The 24,219-nt window shown below is 40.1% G+C and overlaps 1 protein-coding gene across 3 annotated transcripts in view; it reads left to right on the top strand.

The window, feature by feature from the left end:
* Nucleotides 1-24,219, top strand: part of EIF4G3 (eukaryotic translation initiation factor 4 gamma 3) — a 385,863-nt gene that overhangs the window by 311,322 nt on the left and 50,322 nt on the right. For all 3 annotated transcript variants that reach the window (XM_036742705.1, XM_036742704.1, XM_036742703.1), the window contains 4 exons: nt 7,306-7,425; nt 7,804-7,914; nt 15,588-15,758; nt 19,746-19,943. In XM_036742705.1, the coding sequence (XP_036598600.1) occupies nt 7,306-7,425; nt 7,804-7,914; nt 15,588-15,758; nt 19,746-19,943 (600 nt within the window). The remainder of the gene's footprint in view (nt 1-7,305; nt 7,426-7,803; nt 7,915-15,587; nt 15,759-19,745; nt 19,944-24,219) is intronic.

Genomic DNA, 24,219 nt, shown 5'->3' with positions numbered 1-24,219 from the left:
TTCAACTTATTTTGATACGGCACCTTTTATATTTAGATTGCCTGTGTTTATTATTGTTACAGTATAAGATGTTGGTCTGAACCTATTTTCCACCAAATTGCTTTCTAATCTTGATAAATCAGGAGCCCTCCCAATAATTTGTGTTTTAGTGTTTATGGAACAATAGGCTACTGTTTCTTTTCTTCTGGATCTTGTTTATCTAGTCTTCTCCGTTGTTGTATTTTTTCCCATTTTTAAAAACCAGTAACATGGTTTTGATAATTAATACTTTGTAGTATAGATTGGTATCTGATATTGCTTGAGCCCTCTACATTCCTTTTCTCTTCATTATTGGTCTTTTGTTCATCCATGAACTTTTATACAGTTCTCTAAAGTAACCACTAGGTGGTAGTACACTAAATTGATATGTTAATTTTGGATTGTGTCTTTTTGACATTGGTGAAGCCATCCCACTTAATAGCTCTGCAGTTTTTTAGTTCTTTCCTTTTTTTAAATGTAGAATTTTGCTGTTATATAAGCCACATATGGGTTAACAGGTTAATTTGCAGATAATTTATTAATTTTGTACTTAATTTGAGTGACTTTTTTCTATAACCATTTTCAGTAATAGAGAAGGAAGAGTATCTATGTAATCTTGATACCTAAACCAAGGAGGGATAAAGCAGAGAAAAATGTTTAGACCAATGTCACTATAACATTGATCCAGTAAATTTTAGTAAAATTTTAGCAAAATGAATTTATCAGTATAACCTTAAAAAATTCCTTTACATGGATTTATGGCAAAGTTTTATACAAGGGAGGTTTAACGTTGGGGAAAGGAAATGTTTCCATAATTAATCATATGAATAACCAGAAATCTTTTTTAAAAACTACATGATTAGCTCCATAGACTCATTAAAAGCCTTCAACAAAATATATCATTCGCTTGTAAGACCCTTAAAAAAGCACAGGTAAGGAAAGGGCCCTTAATATGATCAAAAGCATGATTTTCAATGGAGAAGCACTGATATCTTCCCCATTAAATTCAGGGGTAAGATAGTAAGGTAATAGACTACTAGCAATGATAATAGCAATAACAGTAAGAAATAGAAAGAACAAACATTGGCAGAGATGAGGGGAAAGGGCATCCCTCTTTGCAGATGAAGTGATGGTTTTCTTAAAAATTCTAAAGATTAATCAGTAAGGTGACATTTAAGATCATTTATGAAGTCACAGGTTACAAAATATACGACAATCAGCATTCCTAGATATTACTAACAGAAGGAGTAAATGCTAGAGAAAGTTAGTTGAAAATAACTATAAAAATATGTAAAATATCCAGAAACTTGTTATCCGACCTACGTACACAGAACTTTAGAAGTATTTAGAAGCTGTTAATTAATTTGCATATGCGCACAAAACTACAGGGGTTGTTTGGAGGTGGAAGACCCAGTTTCAGATTCCACTCTGACCACCTGTGTGATCTTTGAACACTCAAAAAAAAAAAAATTATGAAGCACATACTGTGTGCCAGACTAGAGAGGTAAGCACTACCAAATTAAAGGGGCCCAGGACAGGCCTCTTGAGGAATGAGACCCTTGAGCTAAGTTTTGAAGGAATCCAAGGATTCCAGGAGATAAGAGCTATAGGAGGAGACCATTCTAGGAATAGGGGAGAGCCGGTCCAGAGGCCAAAACATGGAAGAGGGGGTGTGGGTAATGAATAGCAAGAGAAAGTCGCTGTGATTGGACTGTGGCTGAGAATTCTGGATCAGGACAGTTTAGAACTTCCTTGACAATTAGGACTATCCAAAGAGTGAACGGCACTACCTCTAGGGTGGTCGAATGAGCTGTCAGGGACGCTGTTGTGAAAGTCCAGCTGTACTCGAATTTTTAATTTGATGACTTCCACCTCCTGCCCCACCCTTCCTCTGTCACCTCTCACTTGCCCTTTCTTCAGCTTTAGTATTGTCCTATGAAAAGGGTGGTTGTTGGACTGAAAAAGCTCTGAAATCCTTTTCAACTTAAAGATTTCTTGATTCTGTGATTCCAAATGTGTGATTTAAGGAAAAATCCATATTTATTTCCTAAAATATTACATTATTGGATTTTGCACTTGAGATATATATATATATATATATATATATGTATATATAATTTTTATTTATCTTTGTGTTTTCTTTTTATATCACATTTTCATTTCCTGGCATATCCCTCCTCAAGAGCCATGTCTTAAACAAAAAATAAAAATTTTTTAAATAAAAATTTGCAAAACTAACCCACCTATCAACCAAGTTCAGTATTACATGCAGTGTTTCTTACCCATGGTCCTGTTACCTTTAGATTTTGTAATTCCTGTTTGTCACAGTGAAGGTGCTAGAGTTAATTTGTATTTAGTCATGGAGAATGTTGACTGTTTCGGAGTTTTTTGAACACCAACAAAAGTGAAAATTTGCATATAAAAAGAATAGAAAAAGAAACATATATGAAACAATCTCTGTTATATACATCTAATGTGTATGTATATCTATCTGTCTTTCATATAGATATCTATCTCACATTTCCAAAGCTCTCTCTCTTGTCTCTGTTTTTTCCTAAATCTTCTCTTCTCATATGTGCATTTTTAAAAATACTTCATTGACACTTTTTCTTTTCTTGTTTTTGGCATTGCTATTACCAGCTCTCTTCCTGCCAATTCTTTCCACCTACCCTTCACAGAAATAGAAAAATCCCTCCCCTTGTAAAAAAAAAATCATAGTGAAACTAAACAAAGCTATGCATTGGCCATTGTGTCTCCTCCACCTCTAGTCCATTTTCTCCCTGTCAAGAGGGTGGGAAGCACATTTCATCATTTATCCTTTGGAGCCATGGTCAATAATTATATTGATCAGAGTTATTAAAAGGTCTTTCAAAGTTATTTTTCTTTACAGTGTTGTGGTCATTGTTCATTTCTTACAGCACAGTAGTATTTCATCACAATCATATACCACAAACTTGTTCAGCTATTCCCCAATTGACAGGCATCGCCTCAGTTTCCAGTTCTTTGCCACTACAAAGAGAGCTGCTATAAATATTTTAGAACATATAGATTCTTTTCCTTTTTCCTTAATCATCTTTGGAAACAGACCTAGTAGTGATATTGCTGGGTTAAAGGTTATATAGAGTCAGTTAAATAACTCTTCGGGCATAATTCCAGATTGCTCTCCAAAATGGTTGGATCAGTTCACAGTTCCATCAACAGCGAATTAGTGTCCCAATTTTTCCACATTTCCAACATTTATCGCTTTCCCATTCAATCATTTTAGCCAATCTGATATGTAAAATAATACCTCGAGGTTGTTTTAATTTGCCATTTCCCTAATCAATAATAATTTAGAACATTTTGTCATATAGCTATAAATTGTTTTGATTTCTTCATTGGAAAACTGCCTGTTCAGATCCTTCGATTCATATTCTTATAAATTTGACAATGTTCTTTATATATTTAAGATATGAAACCTTTAAGAAACTGTCTATAAAATTTTTTCCCCAGTTTTCTGCTTTTCTTCTGATCTTGGCTACATTTGTTTTATTTATGCAAAACCTTTTTAATTTAACGTAATCAAAATTAGCCATTTTACACTTCAGTGTGCTCACATTCACAATGAATGTTTATTCATAAATTGTTCGCCTATCCAGAAGTCTGCTTCAAATTTTCTTGTAATCTCTCTCTTTATATCTAGGTCTTGTTTCCATTTTGACCTTATATTGGTCAGTGGTGTAAGATCTAAGGTCTGTGCCCAATTTCTGCCAGACTTTCCAGCTTTCCTACCAATTTTTGCCAAATAATGAATTCTTATGCCAAAAACTTAAATCTTTACACTTGTTGAACACAAGGTTGCTATAGTCATTTGCTGATATAAATTGTATGTCTGTACTATCCCACTGATCTACCTATTTCTTAGCCAGTACCAGATAGTTTTAATAATTATACCTTATAATGTAGTTTAAGATCTGGTACTGCTAAATGTCATTCATTTGCATTTTTATTAGTTTTTTTGATATCTTGACTTTTTGTTCTTCCAAATGAATTTTATCGATAATTTTTTCTAACTTAGCAAAATGTTTTTTGGTAATTTAATTGGGATGGCATTGAATATATAAATTAGTTTAGGTTAAATTGTCACTTTTATTATATTGGCCCTTCCTACCCATGAACAATTAATTTTTTCCAATCATTTTAATTCTTATTTATATAAAATGGTGTTTTGTTTTTGTTTTTTACGACTTTTTTTTCACATAGTTGCTGGGTTTGTTTTGGCAGGTGTACTCCCCAGGTAACTGTTGATAACTTGGGTTTTTTCTCTTGAGAACTGCTTTTTATAGCCTTTTACCACCACTTTTATATCTATTGTGGAATGGCTTTTATTATTATATATTTTAATCAGATCTCTATGTATCTTAGCTATCAGACCTTTATGAGAGAAACTTATGCAAAGATTTTCTCCCTGTAGTTAACAGTTTCTTTTCTAATTTTAACTATATTAATTCTGATTGTGCCAAAACTTTTAATTTTATACAATCAAAATTGTCTATTTCATCTCCTGTGTTCCTGTTTTGCTTGTTTGATCGAGGATTCCTTTCTATACCTTGCTGCAAAAAGTTTCTCCTTCCTTGTTCTTATGATGTGCTTAAGTGACCTTTTATACTTAAGTCATATAGCCATTTAAAGTTCATTGTGTGAGTTGTTAGTTCAGACCTAATTTTCTGCCAGATTCCTTTCTCATTTTCGGTAGAGTTTCTATCATAGAGTGAAGCCTTACCCCAGTCTATGGGCTCTTTGGGTGTTTCAAACTCTATGCTACTGTCTTCATTTGTTTCTGGATCTTGTGTTCCTAATCTGTCCACTGAACAGGAGGATTTTAGTTTTTAATTTATCTTTCTGGCGCGCTCTGGTAGAGCAGATAGAAAGCTTCCTCATCTGGATTGGAGGGCTGGCTCTGGGATGTCTTGGAAGTTAGAGTTGGGCCAGGGTGAAGGCAAGTCATTTTATTTTGCTAAGCCTCAGTTTCTTCATTTGTTAAAGGGGCATGATCATTCTGTCATCTCTTCCCACTGAGGAATGGTATGTGAAAGTGGTTTGTAAACTTTCTAGTGAGTCATAATTGAAATAATGACCATTTCGTTATTTTCAGGACATTATACCTTCCCTCTCGAGCCAGTGTTTTCCATAAAGTCTCAGTCAGGTAGAAGTTTGGACGGTCTGAAAACCCAGAACAGGGTTGTTGGGAGAAGGGAAGCAGTACTTCTTCCCTAGTGATAGTTTGCCAAGTGATCCAGTAGTAGGTATGTATGTTGCAAAACAGCACAGGGGGAAAAGGTCAGATTTGTGTCTTTGAAATGTGATCTGCCAAAGTGCTCAAGTCATTCCATATGAATCAGAGAGGAGCCAGAATTCAAATGGCAATATTTTACGAGGAAGTGCTTGCCCCAAATTTAAACTATCAAGTGCACCAGTCTCTTCTAATGAAATCTAGCCCCTGGGAGATTTCTAGAATTTGTCTTTGACCAAACAGAGCATAGGCTACTTTTTACATGAACATGTCTGATTTCTTAATCAACAAGTACTTACTAAATGCCTGCTGTGTGCCAGACACTGGGCTAGGTGCTGGGGGGACACGAGCACAAAGAATGAGTTTACATTGTCCTGGGGGAGACCACAGAGATATAAACTTAGGCAGCATCCACATAAAGTGAATATTAATGCCAGTCCATACAAGGCAGTGCATGTGTAGATACAGATACAGTCTTCTCTCTTCTGCACCTGTGTGAAGCACAGCTCAGTGACAGCTGATGTTTAATGGAGGCTCTAGGAGGGCTCCTCGCTTGTCTTTGTCGTCTTCTTTGCACACCTTGCTCCCCATTTCCACTTTCCCATTCGCTTATGAGTCATCCTGGACTCCTCCCCCTCTTCTACCCTCCCAGCCCTCCCCACATCCAAGCTGTTGCCAAGGCCTGTCGATTTCATCTTTGCATCAGATCTGGAATAACTCCTTTTCTCTTCTTTCACTGCCCCAAGGCTCCCCCCACTACAGTCTGTCCTCCATTCAGCCACTAATATGATTTTCCTAAACCTTGGGTCCAACCATGTCGCCCCTACTCGATTAAACTTCAGTGGTCCCCTGTTGCCTCCGGGATCAAACACAAAATGCTCTGTTTTGCATTCAAAGCCCTTCACAACTTAGCCCTCTCCTACCTTTTCAGTCTAATTACACTTTACTCCCCATCGTGTATGTTTCTGTTCAGTGACACTGGTCACAAGATACATCCTTTGGCTCTGGGCCTTCTTTCTGGCCATCCCATGTACCTGGATGCCCTCTCTGCTCCGCTCTAACTACTGATCTCTCTGGTCTCCCTTAGGTCCCAACTAAAATCTCCTCTTCTACAGGAAGCCTTCCCCAGCCCCTCTTAATTCTAGTGCTAGTTTGTGTAAATTTGTTTGTTGCTTCCTCCTGTTAGATTGTGAGCTCCTCAAGCACAAGGACTGTCTTTTGCCTCTTTTTTGTATCTCCAGCACTTAGCATAGTACCTGGCACGTAGTAAACCCTTATTAAATGTTTATTGGTTGATTTGATAATAAGCACTTAATAAAGTTCTTGTTTATTTGATTTACCAAATTTTCCTCTTAAAATCTGTATTCCTATTCAGCTTTCCTATGTTATCTTTTCCCATCTCTAGGCCTAATCTGCTCTCTTTTCTGGGCATATGAGGCAAGTGAAACAGAAATAATTTGTATGCTCTCTTTAATCCAGCCAGCTTACTTATGTATTCTATGGTACCACCTCCCCACTGGAGAGTCCTGAATCTTAAATCTGTGACTTTGTTCATGACAGCAAAGACTTTGTCCTAACCATCTAAGTATTCTAAATACACATTCTTTGAAGTTGACCTTTGTCTCAAAAGTAAATTCTTGACAGTCGTCAAACTGTGGTCAGAATGAAAAATAGTATAATTCCTGAAATAGGCATTTGCTATCCTGAACAAATCCTGGGTCAGGTGAATGCTCAATTTTGGTTCTGCCACCCAGAACAGGTAGGTTGGTCACTCTTTTAGCCTCCTCTGCCTTATCATGTAACCCCTAGAGTGTATGCTGAGTAGTTCAGGCTCAGCTCCAGGAGCACTGGAAGGCCATTAGTGATCCAAGGACCAGAGCAGAGGGTGTGGACTTACCTTCATTCGGCTAGCTCTTGGCTCCATCTAGCAGGTGGTCAAGACTCTAAGGCCTTTGCCTTTTTGAATCTTGAACACCTCTGCGATTTTTTAAATCCTCCTTTGCTTCCTCATACAGATCAATCAACCCAAATTGCCCATGCGAACTCTGGACCCTCGGATTTTGCCGCGAGGACCAGACTTTACTCCAGCCTTTGCAGACTTTGGGAGGCAGACGTCTGGTGGAAGAGGTGTACCTGTAAGTGCCTGTTCCCTACAACCCAATTAGTTAGAAACTGACCACAGACTCCATGAAGTCTGGCCTAACAGCAAGAGAGCTGCTTGTATTCCTCTCCCTGAGAAGACTAAGTAGAAGAGGTGGAGACTCCTTTCCATGCTAATTTTGAAGCAAATAAAGGATACTTTTGAGTGGTTTTAAACTGATAGAAGCTGGTCTGCATTGATTTGGTCTGGATTTTTTTTCCCCATACTTCTTTCACAATGACCTGCAAATGTCTTAGAAATGGTTGTGCTCCTTAATCATTTGATTAAGCTCTGTTGGGGTCCTAAGAAGTGGAGGAACAGTGACAGTATCCACCTAATGGGCATCTCTTTGCTTTGTCTTTTCTTACTGCAGATTTGCAAAGTGCAGAGCAGGCACGGCTTACCGATCCTGGAGCAGGGCAAAGCCCCCACGTGCACCCCACTGCCGATGTCTCACCCCCCGCTGAAGAGCCTGCCTCTGGGGGTGCGCTGGATCCTTTTCTTACTGGGCACTCGGGAGGCTGGCATCATCTTTCCCACTTGTTGCTCTTCTGGTTGAGTGTAGGGCAGGAAATAAGAGTGTGAACGTGACATATGCAAAATGGTGCAGTACTGGTAAAATGCAGATGACCGTTACCGCCCCGCAGCCCGCCCCCCCACCTCACCCCCCCAAGCAGGCTCTTCAGCGGGGGTGTGGCTGGCACACCAGCGGTTCACGCGGGGGCACTGCGCAGTGCAGGATTCGGCAGCTGGTGCCTGCTCTGCACTTGGTCGACGTGCTGGGGTCAGCTGTCAGTGGCCGTGATGCCTCCTTGGCCCATGATTCATTGGCACAATCAGCACTTAATGCTACTGTTCTAAAGGAATTTGGGGTCTCGTGTACATTTGCAGATCACCCTGTTAAGAGTAATTTATCTGAATGCTCTTTTAAATATTTTTATACAAGGTGATGTATTTTTATTTCCCCACCACCTCTTTTTTTTGACCATTTTTGAAATCTGCTTTGCATTAAGACTGCATTATTGGAAAAGTAAATTCGTTTATAGACATTTAAAGTTCATCAACATTTGTGGCAGCTAAACATTGATCAGTTACATTACTGTGCCCACAATGTGCTCTGTGCCGCGGTGTGTAGAAAGGGACCTCTCTTTGGGGGCCTTCTGACCTATGAAATTACCATTATAAAGACACTGTCTCCTCATCTCACACAGATTTGAAATTGGGCAGCTGTTAAACTTTTTCTAAAACCACATTTTGGTTTTTCTGTTTCCTAAATGCACTTATCACAAAGTCTAAGAAAGCAGCTTTCTAGAACCATTGAAGCTCATGTTTTAACAGCATTTTTCCCTTTCTTTTTGATGGTTTAAATTTGTTTTTGTTTTTTTTATTCTCACCATTCTGACTGTTCTTGTGGTTAACAGCATCTGTGCTTATCGTATTGCTCGGCTTTGTTCATATGCCCCTCACATGACATATTGACTCCTCTCTTTATCATGAACATTCACTTCTCGTTACTAGCCTGCTCTGTGGTGCTTGTCAGCCATTCAAGTCAAGGAGAGGTTATGACTCGCTTGTACAGTAGATGAAGTTACTTTTTACAACATCTTTTATGAATTAAATGTTACTAGAATGTATGTTCACATGCCGTTCTAGATCACTACATAGATGTGTGTGTGTTTATGTGTCGAGTGATTCAGTCTGTAACTGATGCTGGATATAGTCAGGAAGAAGTGATGGGAATAGAGCCATTACCAAGAATTAAGTTCGGCAAAACAGGACAATTGGAATTCTTTACTCCTTTTCTCTAAGAAGCATTATAATACTGGGAAATCTAGTTTTTAGATCACATTGGAGCATTTATGGGAGTCATGATGGCCTGATTTTAGCCAGGCTTAGTCTTGTTTTGTACTTGAACTAACACTTGCCCTTGCATCCAAGCCTCTTATGCTTTTTCATATTTCAGCCCATTGTTGGATGTTTTTAAACTTTAGGATTTTAGTTAATTTTGTAACATACTCGAGGAAGACTTTGGAGAGATATTTACAGAAGATCCTCATGTGTCTCACATGAAATTAGAATAGAGAGGAAGAAGATTATATTTTTAAAATGCCAACCTACTGGGTTTTTTCCTGTCTGTTTCTTTTGTTATATTGCTATAGAAAAATGCCTACTGTCATGTCAATTTTGTTTATTCTGTCGATGTTGTTGATACTGTTTTTTGGACAAGTGCTGGCCTTGACTTCTCTTCTAACTCTATGATCCAATGATAAAATACTTTTTTATCTCAGCAGATCATAGGAACAAAAACTAAGTAATAATGTGATTCTGAGGGCAGCTAGGTGGCTCAGTCAGTAGAGCACTGGCCCTGGAGTCAGGAGGACCTGAGTTCAAATCCATCCTCAGAAACTTGACACACTTACTAGCTGTGTGACCTTGGGCAAGTCACTTCACCCCAATTGCCCTGCCCTCCCCCCCTCAAAAAAAATGTGATTCTGTTTATAGTTCTGGTCCCTGCATTCATTCCACAAATTACTTTAATTTTTAAGAATTACTAGATGTGGGGCAGTTAGGTGGTGCAGTGGCTGGAGCACCTGCCCTGGACTCAGAAAGATCTGAGTTTAAATCCATCCTTAGCCATTTGACAGTTACTAGCTGTGTGACCCTGAGCAAGTCACTTAACCCTGATTGCCTCAAAAAAAATTGCTAGGTATGATAAATTGTCTTAACATATTAAATTTACTTAGATTAGTTCTCAGAGTAACTGAGAGTATTTACAACTCCTAGAATATCTTCTGCTGTGATCAACTAAGAAAAACATGTTAAATTGATCAGCAGATCAGTCTGTCCCTCATGTGCAGTTTAATAAAAATTCCAAGTCTAACAGCCTCAGCAATACATGTTGATGTATGTGGCTATTTTCTTTGGACTGATGGAGCTTCAGGCTGTGGGATTTCCACAGTTTCTTTATAAAAATCGTGGGCAGGTATTTAGTATCTTTAGTGGGGAAAGAGGGCAAAGCATGGAGAATGAAAGAGATGCCATTTTAAATTTGTTGAAAAGATGGTCAAAACCTAGTGGTGGAACAACTGTGCAGTGGCGCTCTCACCTCTCCACCAGCCCCCAAAGTACTCCAAACACGGAGGGTGCATTTAACATATTTATTAAGGGCTTAATTTGGGCGATTTCCCTTTGCTTAGCTCTAGGGAATAGACTGATGAATAGGGTACGGCTTTATACACTTAATTTAGGAGGCTCACATAAAGTTCAATAGGAAACTTAGGATATGGACACAGATAATTATAACACAAAACAGAACATGAAGGTTGGACCAGAGGATACAAGTCACTCCCCACCCCACCCCCCCAGCTCTAAATCATGACCTTAGGACTGAAGTGAAGAGGTTCCAAAATTGAAAAAAGAAAAATCCTCAACTTCTGGTGATAGAATACAGGTAAAATTCATCAGTTCAACTGCCATTTACTGTGAGCGCTCACCATGGCCGTGCCCTGTGCCAGGTGCTGGTGGTTGTAAGACATCTCTGCCGTCATGGAGCTTAATGATGTCTCCTTGAATGATCCATTTCTTAAGGGTGATGGGACAAATGTACATCAGCTTTTAAAATGGACAGTGGGTAAAGATCAGCAACTCTCCATTTCCTTAGAAGAAGAAAGTGGGGCACAGGTATTAGCTCTTCGCTTGTAAGTGATTGAATCCTCCTTATGGGATCTACCCCAAGGGGCCTGTGGCTTTGACCAGATGCTCAAGCCTCCCAGACATAATTGTAAAACAAGGGCAGGTGAAGCTGAGCCTGTTTGGTGTAGGATAAAACACTGAAGTAGGAAAGGGGGCAGGCTTGTGGTTTCTGTCAATTCTTGAACTAACTCTTCTCTCCCGAGGTCTCAATTTACTCATTTGTAAAATGAGAAAGTTGGGTCAAATGATCCATAAGGTCTCTCTCTATAACTACACTTCTGTTTATGTCCTATAGCTCCATGGAAAATAAGATCCAGCAACAACTCCTGGTCCTGAGTTCCTAGGAAAATGTTTGCCAGGGATTACGTGGATAGGGATGAAATAGTGGCAGAATTATCTGGGACTTTACAACTAATAATTTTCGTAAGGCACCAAATAAACTAAAAGACATGGAAAATACTTGGTGGTGATCATTTGAAGGGCTGCTAGGTGGTGGTATTTGATAGAGCGCCTGCCCCGGAGTCAGAAGGATGTGAGTTCAAGTTCAGCCTGAGACACTTAACTAGCTATGTGACTGAGGGCAAGTCACTTAACCCTGTTTGCCTCCGTCTCCTTATATGTAAAATGAACTGGAGAAGGAAATGGCAAACCACTCCAGTATCTTTGCCAAGAAAACCCCTAAAAAGGGGTCGCAGAGAGTTGGACACAGCTGAAATGACTCAAGGCGACAAATCATTTGAAGCCATTACATAGCAGTTAAACGAGTATCCTTTGGATTTTTGTTGATAATGAAGCCTATCCATTTCTTTAGAAGAAGTGTGTGTGGGTGTGGGTGTACACATACTTAAGGATAGTGTATGTATATATATGTACATATACACAGACATTACATATACATATATAATTAACTTCTTATCTGATTGGTTTATGTATGTGTGTGTGTGTATGTATGTATGAGAAATCGATCAGATAGAGTTGACAATTGGTATCATTAGCTAATTAAGTTTGTTTGGAATTACAGGCCACAAATCCTTGAGGAAATTAATAGACATAGATAAATCACATTACATTTAATAAACAGTTTACACTTATGAACAATCTAATCTTTCAGAGATGTAACTGACTGTTCATCTCAGAGCAAGGAAATATGGGTTTGTAATTTCAACTACTCAACTGTAGACCCTTGGCAGCCTATCAGTTAAGGTCTTGTTGCTTTGTCTTTCCCTTTAACATCTAGTTCAGGATGAGATCTTCTAATAACAGTGATCACATTTTTAAGCCACCTGGATTAAAAAGATCTCTCTATATAAATTTGTGGGTTTTGGTGGAAAGATTAGATATAACTGGTATTTGTTACCTTCCAAATAAATGCAAATCCCAAGATTTATGTGCAGTCATTCAAAGAAATGGGAATTCAGTGTCTTTGGAGGCAAGAAAGCATTTGCTTCCTAATGTTAACAAAGTATACATTTTTGTGCATTTTACTATAATTCTAAATGCATCTAGTAGCAGCTCTTGGCAGACTAAGTGATGAAAACACTGTGACAAAAGTAAATGTCATATGATACAAATTTAAGTATGAGAGGTGCCCAGTTACCACAAAAGACATTTAACCTACTGGGAGTGGACATCAGGCTATAATGTGAATGATCAAGATACAGACAGTATTTTGATTCTTCCTTTTTATTGAGAATCGCTGTCTTTGTGTTTTCATGTTAACTGTTGACAGTGACTGTTCCTCTCGCGGTAGGATGCTGTTCTTTTCTCAGTGCTGCCTTTTCATTAGTGGGCTTCTTTTCCCTTTCACTGTTACTCGATGATGATGTTCAGTCATGTCTGACTCTCTGTGACCCTATTTGGGGTTTTCTTGGCTAAGATACTGCAGTGGTTTGCCTTTTCCTTCTCCAGCTCATTTTACAGAGAAAGACTCTGGGTCAAATAGGGTTAAGTGACTTGCTCAGGGTCCACACAACTAGTGAGTGTCTGAGGCCAGATTTGAACTCAGGAAGATGAGTCTTTTTGCTTCCAGGCTTGGCACTCTATGTACTATGGTGCCCCCCAGCTGCCCTGGTATTACCTGATACCTGGCTTTTAATTTGACCTTTTCCCTGTATGTCCTCCAATCCCCACCCCCCTCAAAAAAAAAGCATGCAGATTTTTTCTTAGCCATGCCCAAGGCATTCCTAATCCTGTGTATACACAAAAGGGAGAGCTCATGTGGCACTGCATCAAGAACACAGGTTTAAAAGTTAGAACTAACTTCTCCTTGAGTTGTGGTTTCACTGTTTCCCCTTAGATTTCCCTCTTTGGCTCATGTTTCCTTCTCTGTGAAAAACAAAGGTACAAGAGGCATGATTAGACAGCAGTTTTGAAAAAAAATTCCAGAGATGTTAGTGGACTAGAAGCTTAAGTAGCCCAAACATTACGGGGAAATGAGAGCTCCGTGGTTCTCTGGCCTTACCAACCTCATCTGGAGTACTTTTTTCTCTTGTGAAGTGCCGCCCTTTTTAAGAAGGACATTAATTAGCGGGAGTATCCAGAGGAAGGCAACCAGGATGATGAAGGGTCTTGAGTTCATATCATCACATAAGGATCAGGTGAAAGAATCGGGCATGTTTTGGCCTTGAAGGTCTGTCCTGTGGAGGATGGATTCTGTCTGGTCCTTGAGGGCACAGACGTGAAGAGTTAGCGGAAGCAGTAGAGAGGCCACTTTAGACTTAGGATCAGTGAAAAGTCACTGACCAAAGTGGAATGGGCCGCCTCCAGAGGCCCCGGGCCTCCCTGCTTTGGAGGTCTTCAGTCACAGGCTGGAGGAGCACTGGTCAAGTCTATTTGGGGGAGGGGGGTTCCTTTTGTTTTTGAGTTGAACTAGAAAGCCCCTGAAGTCCCAGCTCTCCGACTGTCTGTGACCTCCAAGTTGCCTTCCTGTTCTAACATTGTCTGATTCTAGCTGGTCACAGGTGACATAGTGCTGGCTTTCCAAAACGCCTACATTTTATTTGATCTTGGTTCCATTGGCACTAATGAGTGCTGGAACAGTTTACATTAATGCTGCCAGTTTCTTGTTGGCACAGCCATTCCTAATTAGCTTGAATGGCAAAGTGTAAAAGGAAGGCTCTGAAAGAGGACCTCAGTCTGTGTAAAACTTTCCAGAGCTTTTTAAATTTCATGAATAAATATCAGTCTGTGGGGTTTATCTCTGAATTTGCCCTCATAGAGAAAATGACTTTTCTCTTTGAAGCTCCATAGGATGCTGAAGTGCAGCATGGTTGCCTCCAGCCAGATGTGATCCTAGCTGATAAGGGCTGGATTTGGGGAGCTAAATTGTGATAGCTCCTGACAGCACTCAGAGAATGAAATGTCAGGAAAAGAGGGGTCTATCAGCACATTATGGAGCTCAGGTTTACTAAGCAGTCAGGTTGCCAGCCAGAGTCAATCTAAACATTTAAATTGGAGGAACGATCACTAAACAGTGAAAGGATTTACTGTGATGGATATTTTAGAGGACAACCCATAGTCCCCTGTCATTAAACCTCCTAATTTTGATGACGAGGGTGACATGGTGACATGGATTGGTCACAGCAGGGTATGAACAATACAGGAACACAGGGGAGCAGAGAGAGCTTATTGAAGAAACTGTGGGGATATGGTATTAACTTCTCTGTGTAGGCATACATAATAGGCTATGCTCCACAGAGAAATAGGCGTTTACTCGAGAAACACAGAGGCAGGAGGAAGCTTAGGTTGGAACTTAATTATTGACCAAGTTCTGTTTTAAAATGCAATTTAGGTAATACAGACCAGCATACATTCATTATGTATGTCTCCTCTTTCTCTTCATATGTCCAATTTAAGAAACAGGATTTTCCAAAAGAAAAACTGAAATCTTAATGTGTCCCTTCCCAGAAATGAATTGTAAGGTATTTATTTACAATCCCATTAAATTCTAACAGTGTAGAAATCTATTTCCTTGGAGCAGATTTGGCGCTATCACTGTTACCTATATACTTATTAAGTTGTAAAAGTCACACAAAAGATAGGTACCTACTTGTCAGGGATCTTTATAGAGTTAATTTCATGCTTTAAGGAAGAGCTAGACTTTTACCTTCTGATTCTTAGAATATATGCGTGGCAGAGAGATACAATTTGGACTCTATATCTAATAATCAGCATTTTAAAAAAAAACTTTATTCATCAAGAAACACAGCACTAAATAGTTTTCAAACTGGAGAGAGGAGAGGTTCAGTCATTGAAAACACCGTCTGCTCTTGGGGTGGTACCCAGGACAAACATTTCCATATTTTTGAAAGATAAAGGTCCATGTCCCTGATGTTACATAACCCCAAACCTTGCTTGAATCTAGAATGGTTTACAGTCTCCAGCTGCTATGTCTTGAGCAGCAGAACAAATACAGTGAACTGTAAGTCCTCTGTGTAGATATAATCAGGAATGTTCTTGTCCTAGTTGTTGAACGTTGGCCCAAGAAGATCTCAGCCGGGCCAGAGAAGAGAACCCAGGAAGATCATCACCGTTTCTGTGAAAGAAGATGTCCATCTCAAAAAGGCAGAGAATGCCTGGAAGCCCAGCCAGAAACGAGACAGCCTGGCTGAGGACCCTGAAAACATAAAGACCCAGGTGAGACTTCTCAAAGACATTGATTTATGCGTAATGTTATCTTTAATTGTTAATAAATAAACCTAAGAAATTGAGCTGATACACTTCCCAACATAGTTGAAGTTACTCAAAACAAATGAGTCACACTATTTAAATCTCTAGTGGTTCCCATCCCCCTAGAATATTTCTTACTGACTTCATTCTCCAACCCAGTGTCCATCTCTAAGGACAAGGGAAAGGATAGGGAACATTAAAGAAGAAAAAAGAAATTGAGCTATTCTAAAATGATTTCATTTCCTGTAGCTTTTTCTCAAACCTCATGCCCGCTGACCTCTCTGCAGGCTTTGACAATGTTAGTTTTCTCCAGATACGCTCTCTTTCCAAGTTTTTGTAATGCTGACCTCTTTCTGCCTGTTTGATCACGCCTCAGTATTCTTTATTTGATCTTCATCTAGAGCATGCCCACTAACTGTGGGTACCCCCCAAGGCTCTGTCCTTGGGCCACTTTTCCATCTCCCTTGGTGATCTGATCAGTTCTCAAGGCTTCAGTGATCGTCACCACACAAACAGTTCCCAGATTTTTATATATAATCCTACATTTCTCCTGAGCGCCAGTCTCACATCACCAACTGGATGTCCTGTAGGCATCTCAAATTCAGCATGTCCAAAAGAGAACTCGCTATCTTTCCCTCAAAAGCATTTCCTCTTCCGGACCTTTCGGGCTTGCAGTCTTATTGTCATCCGCAGCTCCTCTTTCGCCCTCCCGCCATGTACTCAATCTGATGCCAGGTCTTGTTTCTGTCCTCACATCTGTATCCCTTCCCATCTTCTGACACAGATTCTACATTGGCTGAGGCCCTTTTCACCTCATGCCTATGCTCTTTGCAGCAGCCTTCTGGGTGGTGTCCCTGCCATAGGTTTGTTTGCCCTCCCTTCTGTCCTTAGCCAAACTCCCAGTGACTTTTCTAAAGTGCACATCTGACCTGTCACTCTCTTACTCCCTGATACTGCCAGGGTCAAATATAAAACCCTTTCTTTGGCTTCCTCCCTTTGAGACTTGTTATGAAGTCTCTGTATCCTCTACTGTCCAGCAGCACTGGCTTCCTTGCTGTTTCTTACACACGTCATACCATCTCCCGAGTGGCCACTCCCCACTACTGGAATGTTCTCCCTCCACAAGACTCAGGTCAATTTCTGCTTTCTGTAGGAGGCCTTTCTCAGCCCTCCCCCCCACCCTAGTTCTGAAGTGACCACCTCCTTAAACCTTTTAGGTACATCTTTGTTTGCATTCTGTTTTCTTCATTGGACTGAGTTCTTTGAGGCTAGGCACCATGGTTTTTAATCTACCTTTGCATCCCTAGCACTCAGCAAGGGGGCCTGGCCCACAGTAGGTGCTTAATAAATACTTGTTCTCAAATCTGGCCTCAGAGACTTGACACACTTCCTAAGCTGTGTGACCTTGGACAAGTCACTTAACCCCAATTGCACAGCCTTCCCCACCCCCACCCCCCAAATAAATAAATAAATTAATAAATGAATGAATGCTTGTTCACTGATCACCCAAAGTACACCATAAATTTTAGATAACCTTGTCATTTTTCTAAGGTTTGTTTTCTCTCTCACTTCTTATATCTTTATTTCAAAGTTCTATGATTTTACCTGTGTGGAACCTCCTTCCTTTGAATGCCAGTTGCACCCTGTCCTCTCCTTCATAGACAATCTTTTCAGATTTCTGCTGATGAACGTACTGATGACTTGGGAGTCAGCTTACTGGTGATGAATCTTTCTGCACTTAATTCCTCTGTTCCTTAGAAGACAAATACACTATCAATCTTTCTACCTTTATTTGGAGCCTTTCCATCTTGGCATGTTAGGGACCTGTCAAAACTTAGGTTGGGCTTTATTTCCATGCTTTTCTTGAAAACAGCTTGCCAGACATCATAGGCCCTGTTTTCCATCCCAGTTTGGGTAGATCCTCACAATTTAAATCTGCAATGGTTGTGTCTCTTGTTCTAACTAGAACAACCCTAAGACCTCCACTGAGACCCTAATTTTAGTGTAGTGCTAGTCTTACGGATACCTTGAGGGTGGTTTTTACTCTACTGTCTTTGTTTTGTTATTGGAAAGTAAAATTAGAAGCATTACTTTTATCAATAAACTTAATCTGGGGTCAAAAATTAAGAGTAAGTTTTGGAAAGTATTCAGTTATACTTCCTAAAGTTCAGGCTGTCTTCTTCTGGCCCCAGGGAGCCTGTGCCCAATGTTTACTGCTTCCTTTCCCTTGTTCTGCTAATGACCAGGAAAATGCAATGGCATGAGTCTCTTTCTGCTATCCAGATCTAGACTAGGTGCTCTCAGTCTTCTTTGAGTTGGAGATCCCTTTGGACTCACTCTAGTGTATAAAACTAACTTTCTCTTCGAATTTAGTGAAAATAAAAATGGCATTTTTTCCTCATCAAATTTTTATGGATCCTATCAAATACGGGTCTGTAGACTCCAAGTTAAAAACCTCTGTTCTAAATCATCCTCACCTTTACATAGATAACTGCCATGGTCTTCTGTTTTGTTTTTCTAACCTCAGTCTCTCCCTGCTCTAATAGTCTATTTTTAAAATATATTTTAAGTTTGATTTTTATTTTCGGTTTTACGTTCTCTCCCTCCCTCTACCCCTTTCCCCACTTACTGAGAAAGCAAACAAATATGATGCCTATTATGCATAGGAAGTCATGTAAAATATATTTCCACACCTAATACAGTGTATACTAAAGGCATCAAAGTAATCATTCTTAAAATATTGACTTCCTCCAGTCACTTGTCTGTCCTCAGAACTTCAGAGACTCTTTATTACCTCTCAGATCACACCCAGTCTCCATCTCTAACCTCACTACCTTCTCCCAGATGGGAACCCTCTGGTTCTTCCCCATCTGCCTTCTTACTGACCCTGCACATTCTGTTTTGTTCCAGTCCCAAAACTTTCCTTCCTTGTGTTCTTCCACCTAGAATGTCCTCTGTCCCATTACACAGATCTTTCAAGATTTAGCTGGTGTCATTTTTTCCACGAGGATTTCTCTGACCTAGAATTCTGACCTCAGTTAGTCTCCTGAATTTTATATTTCCTGTACCATTTGATTAATTATTCCAAGGATGAGGCTGAGTTCTCCAACTAGATCCTGAGTTTCTGATGGCTCAGCCTGTGCTGTGATCTTGATGTCTTTTGTATCCTCATTTGGGCCCCCAGTGCTGGGCACAAAAGAGACATTCTCACATTCTTGTTGAAGGATGGAATTTGAGCCAAGGCTTTTTTTTTCTTGCTTTTTTTTTTCACCTTGAAGTTCCTTTGTGTAGCTCAATGATTGTAGACTTGGGGTGAAAAGTATTGCCTCTTACCAAGCAAGATAGGGATATCTTGGTGTGCTCCTTATTCCAAAAACAGATTTTAGTATATTGTTAGAGATTACAGAGAGTTACCGGCCATGGTCTTTGTTGGTAAGGAAGAAGGAGGAGGCAAAGTCTCATCTCCAAGTTAGAAGGGACCCTGTAGAGGTCATGGAGTCTCACCTATCCCATGCATGAAACTCTGTTCTGTAGCAGATGGTCTCTGCTTGAACCTTTCCTGCATCAGAAAATGTACTGACTATTAGGAAGTTCTTATTCTGACTGAGGCAGATGTATTCCTCCCCAAAACCTAGCTTTATCCCCTGGAGCTTTACAAAAGTCACTCACTTATTTCTCTGACAGCTTCCTATTAGGCCGGTATATTGCATTTCTTTAATCAATATTCATTGTTAATTATATTGGATATTGAACTTAATATTTTTATTGCAGTTTTATTTCATTTTTAGTTCCATATTCTCTCCCACCCCCAAATTAAGAAAGCAAGAAAAACAAAAGTCTTTACAAACAAGTGATATTTGTCTTTAAAACAATTTAATCCTGACTAGTTTTTCCATAAAGCATACATTAGCTTCATGAATCTTTGTGGATGTTCTCTTTTTATAATCTTTATAGGAGCTTTTCCGAAAGGTTCGGAGCATCTTAAATAAATTGACACCACAGATGTTCAACCAGCTGATGAAGCAGGTGGCAGAGCTCACTGTTGACACAGAGGAACGGCTGAAAGGAGTTATCGACCTGGTCTTTGAGAAGGCTATTGATGAACCCAGCTTCTCTGTGGCTTATGCAAACATGTGTCGGTGTCTAGTAACGGTAAGAAGAGAGGATGGAGTAAAATCAGAAATCCCTATGAGGTAGATTCTCCCCTCGTTGTGTATTCTTCCCAGAAATGTTCATGGGACTGTGTAAAGAGAAGAGTACAATTTTAGCATTTTAATAGAATTTTTGTGCTTCCCTTCATTTCGAATACAGTATATATGTATTTATACGGTTTTTTATTTGGTAACACGCTTAGAAAAAAATATTAGTCTCTCCCCCCCCCCCCCATGTTGTGTGGTATCAGAACATAAAAGATCCAGGAAATAGAGAAAAATTAGTGCTGGGTGAGTGATTTCAGAGCCCATCACATTCCCCTGGGATGAGCTAAAGTTTTAGCTGTGGGGCTATGTATGCATGCTCACACATTACTGTAACAAAAGAACCCAAACTTACTTATTACTTATTGGTTCTTCTGATCTCAGTCTCTTAGGATATAAAGGGTGACTGTTCTGTGATTGAAAGAATGTGCAAGATTGTTTAAATCTGAGGTTCTGAGCCTTGTTGGCAATCAGGCTTAGTGAAGCTTCTGGACCCCTTCTCAGGGTCATGGTGTTAAATGTGTAAAATAAAGTCCACACAATTACAAAGGAAACCAATTCCATTGAAATGCAATCATCAAAAAGGTTTTTAAAAACAGCTCCACAGCCCCCAGATAAAGAGCCCCTGGCTCATATCTTAATGGAATCCCTCATCACAAATCTGCACAGTCCTTCAGGGCCTGCTTTCCTCTCCTTAGCCATGCTCTTTTGTCTCTTTCAACACAATTGATTGTTACGTCCCAGTCTTTGTGGCTAGATTTTCATGGTGGCAGATCTAGGGCAGAGCAAGAAAGGGGAACCAAAGCAGCTCTGCTCACAGTCCCTATTGGTCTTTTCTGGTCCACATTCATAAAACCGTCATGTATTGTCTCTTTCCTCTCCTCTTTGCTCCTGGTTACCAAGTTTCTTGGGTATCAGTAATTAGTTCCTTCTTGTCATTTGGTTTACAACTTAATTGTCATGATCTCTTGTGTTTTTCACTACTTAGCAGCATATGGTAAATACACATAGATAATATGTTGTTGAGTACTAGAAACTGGTCACTTGAAGGAGTAAGTGATCAATGGGGGCTGGGTAAGGAAAGCTTTCATAGAGGAGGCAGACCTGCAAAGATGGGCCTCATAGAAGTAGCTGGAAAGGGTAGTAATAGAGGGAGTCAACAGAGTGGTAGATAAGGGTGGAAAAGCCTGCCTGTAGAACTAACTTAGAAACCATAGCATTGTAGATACTATAAGATGAAAGAGATGGGATAGATTCTTACAGAGGAAGAGACTGCTTACTATAGAGATTGTAACTTTCCTGTCAGTCACTGAGTTATCTTTGGAACTGGAACCCAGACCCCCAAAATTCCAGTCTAGTAGCATGAATAAAATAGGTAGCAAGGAACCACTGACGATTTTTTAACAGGACAGTAATAGCTGTCTGACAGTGGTATGAAAAATTGGATTGAGGAGAGCTTGGAGAGCAGGAAGACCAGTTAGGCTACTATTACAGTAATTCAGGTGTGAGATAATAAGGGCCTGACCTGTGTTCAAGGTAATTAAAAGGGTCATCCCTAAATAATCTAAATCATAAGAAGTGACAGTGGATAATGGAGGGAGAAATAGATGCATTAACAATGAGTCTTCTGGTTTCAGTCTAGGTGAATTTAGAGACTGATTTTACCATTGACAGAAATCGAGAAATTAGGGGACATCTGTTTTAATGACTTGAGGGAGAGCGTGGTTTAGACATACACACTTCATGTACACATACTGACATACAGAATTCTCTCAGCAGTTGATTGGCACTCATGAGAGGTGAGGCTTGCTGAAGGCAGTAAGGGGTCATAAGCACAATGGGATAGTTGAAGTTTTGAAAATGGATGAGATCTTTGGGAGAGAGACAGATAGAATGGCAAATTAACAATAACTTTTCATATTTTCTGCATTGAAGTGGGAGGAGGAGGAAGAATTAGCAAGAGAGATCCAGAAGATTTCAAATTAAGAGGAGAACCAGGAGAACATACTATCCTGGAGACCAAAGGAGGAAACTTGCTTTAGCTGGATGGGGGAAGAGCAGGACTAGAGAGAAGAATGTCAACAGAACAAATGCTGTACAGAAGTGAAGAGAACTGAGGGCAGGAAAAAAAAGACACTTGTATTTAACAGAAAAATCCCTGGGCTTGCTTTTTCTCTTTTTCTCCCTTTTAACTGAAAGCTCATTTCTATTTTCATAGAGAGCTTAATGAAGTCCTGTTCCTTAGAAGAGCCTTCAGCCATGCTGTCCAGGCCAGTAATCACAGCTACTAAGCTAGGAGCTCTCACACCAAGAGTTCTTTCAGACACAGAGAAGTTAGTTTTAGTAGTCATAGATGTAAGACAGCCCAAGTTAATGCAGCGTGAGCTCTTTGAATAACATTTTTTGAAATGCCTGGTTTGCCACAAAGAAGCTACTTGGGCTACGTCAGGCAAATACCCTGACATACATGGTTCAGCTGAAAGGTGAGCTATAGACATCAACCAAGAAGACACAGGAGCAGAAAAGGAGTGTGCAGCTTTCAGACTGGGTGTGCAGCACTGCTTTTATGTGAGCCTGGAAGCGTCAGGATTAGTTTGATGAAAATGATGGGGAAATTCAGAAGCTACTGAATGAAAAATGAGAACTCTGCAAGGTTTACCAACAGGATAGTTTGGCCATCTTTAAGAAGACAGTGCTTAACTCCATCAAAAATAAAGCACAAGCAAAGTTTAGAGAAGCATAGGAGTCTTAGCTCAGTGAGGGGGCAGAAAAAATTCAGTTTTATGCTGATAGTAACAATCCAGAGCACTTCTACTATCCCCTCTATTTATGGGCTATTTATGGGCCAAAGACCTGTGGTACATGCCAGCTACTCAATGCTGATGAAACCACATTGGTTAGTAATAAGGACAGGATCCTGAAGAGTTGGACAGAGCACTTCTGTAGTGTTCTCAACAGACCATCATCAATCAGTGCTGAGGCCACTAACTTGATCGAAGTTAGTCCCTCTCTAGCTGAACTTCCAGCTAAAGAGGTTTTGAATGGTCTTAGGCTCCTCTCTGTGCCAAAGCACCTGCTGCTGATTCTGTTTCAGCTGTGATTTACGAGGCAGGGGTCCACTGATCATACCAAAACTGGCTGAAATTTTCTGGGTTACATGGCAAGAGGAGGTTATCCCCCAGGAGTTCAAGGATGCCTCCATTGTCCATTTCTTTAAAGATAAAGGACATAGGTTATCTCTCATTATATGGGGTGGGGGCAGTTCTCTCCCAGTATCATTGCTGGCAAGAGTCCTTCTTAATAGGCTGATCCTTCATTTGGTTGCCTAAAAGAGTTCATCAGTATTGTACACCAGTTCCTCGATGGTATGCCTGCATGGGTTCTGGATAATGGACGATGCTCTCATGCTTTTTAGCATGATGTTTTCAGCAGTGTTGTAAGATGTTTTCAACCAGGACAAACATGGCATCAAGGTTACCATACTGATGGTAAATTCTTCAACTTGAAAAGGCTCCAAGCCAAGACTGAAGTGGAGGAAGAGTTGGTGCATGACTTTTTGTTTACTGATGATTGTACACTCAGTGCAGTCTGTGAAGCTGAGATGTAACAGAGCTGCTTGAGCTCATTTTGGCCTGGCAGCACCAAGAAAGCAGGTTCTCCACCAGCCAGCACTACACTATCCATTTGGTTAAAGCATATGGAGAAATTTTGAACACTGTGAATACATTGATTGACTTATCTTGAGCAGTATGCTTTCCAGGGATGTATACATAGATGGAGAGTTTGACACATGCATTGCCAGAGCTAGTTCAATGTTTGGGAGACTCTGAAAGAAAGTGTAGGAGAGAAGAGGTATTAGGCTGCCTACCAAATTGAAGGTCTGCAGAGCCATCGTGCCGACCTCATTGTTGTATGCCTGTGAAACCTGGACAGTCTACCAGCGCCATGCCAGGAAGCTGAATCACTTCCGTTTGAATTGTCTTAGTAAGATTCTGAAGATCACCTGGCAAGAGAAGGTACCAGACGTTGAGGGCCTTTCTCGAACTAAACTGCCAAGCATTCAGACTCTGTTGCAGAGAGCGCAACTCCAATGGGCTGGCCGCGTTATTCAAATGCCAAGCCTATGCCTGCCTAAAAGACTATTTTATGGAGAATTCACACAGGGCAAGCACTGACCCCGAGGTCAGAAGAAGTGATAGAAGGACACTCTCAACATCTCTCTGAAGAACTTT

Source organism: Trichosurus vulpecula, chromosome 2, assembly GCF_011100635.1.
Source record: "Trichosurus vulpecula isolate mTriVul1 chromosome 2, mTriVul1.pri, whole genome shotgun sequence".
NCBI lineage: Eukaryota > Metazoa > Chordata > Mammalia > Diprotodontia > Phalangeridae > Trichosurus > Trichosurus vulpecula.
This window is presented reverse-complemented; position numbering and strand designations above follow the sequence as displayed.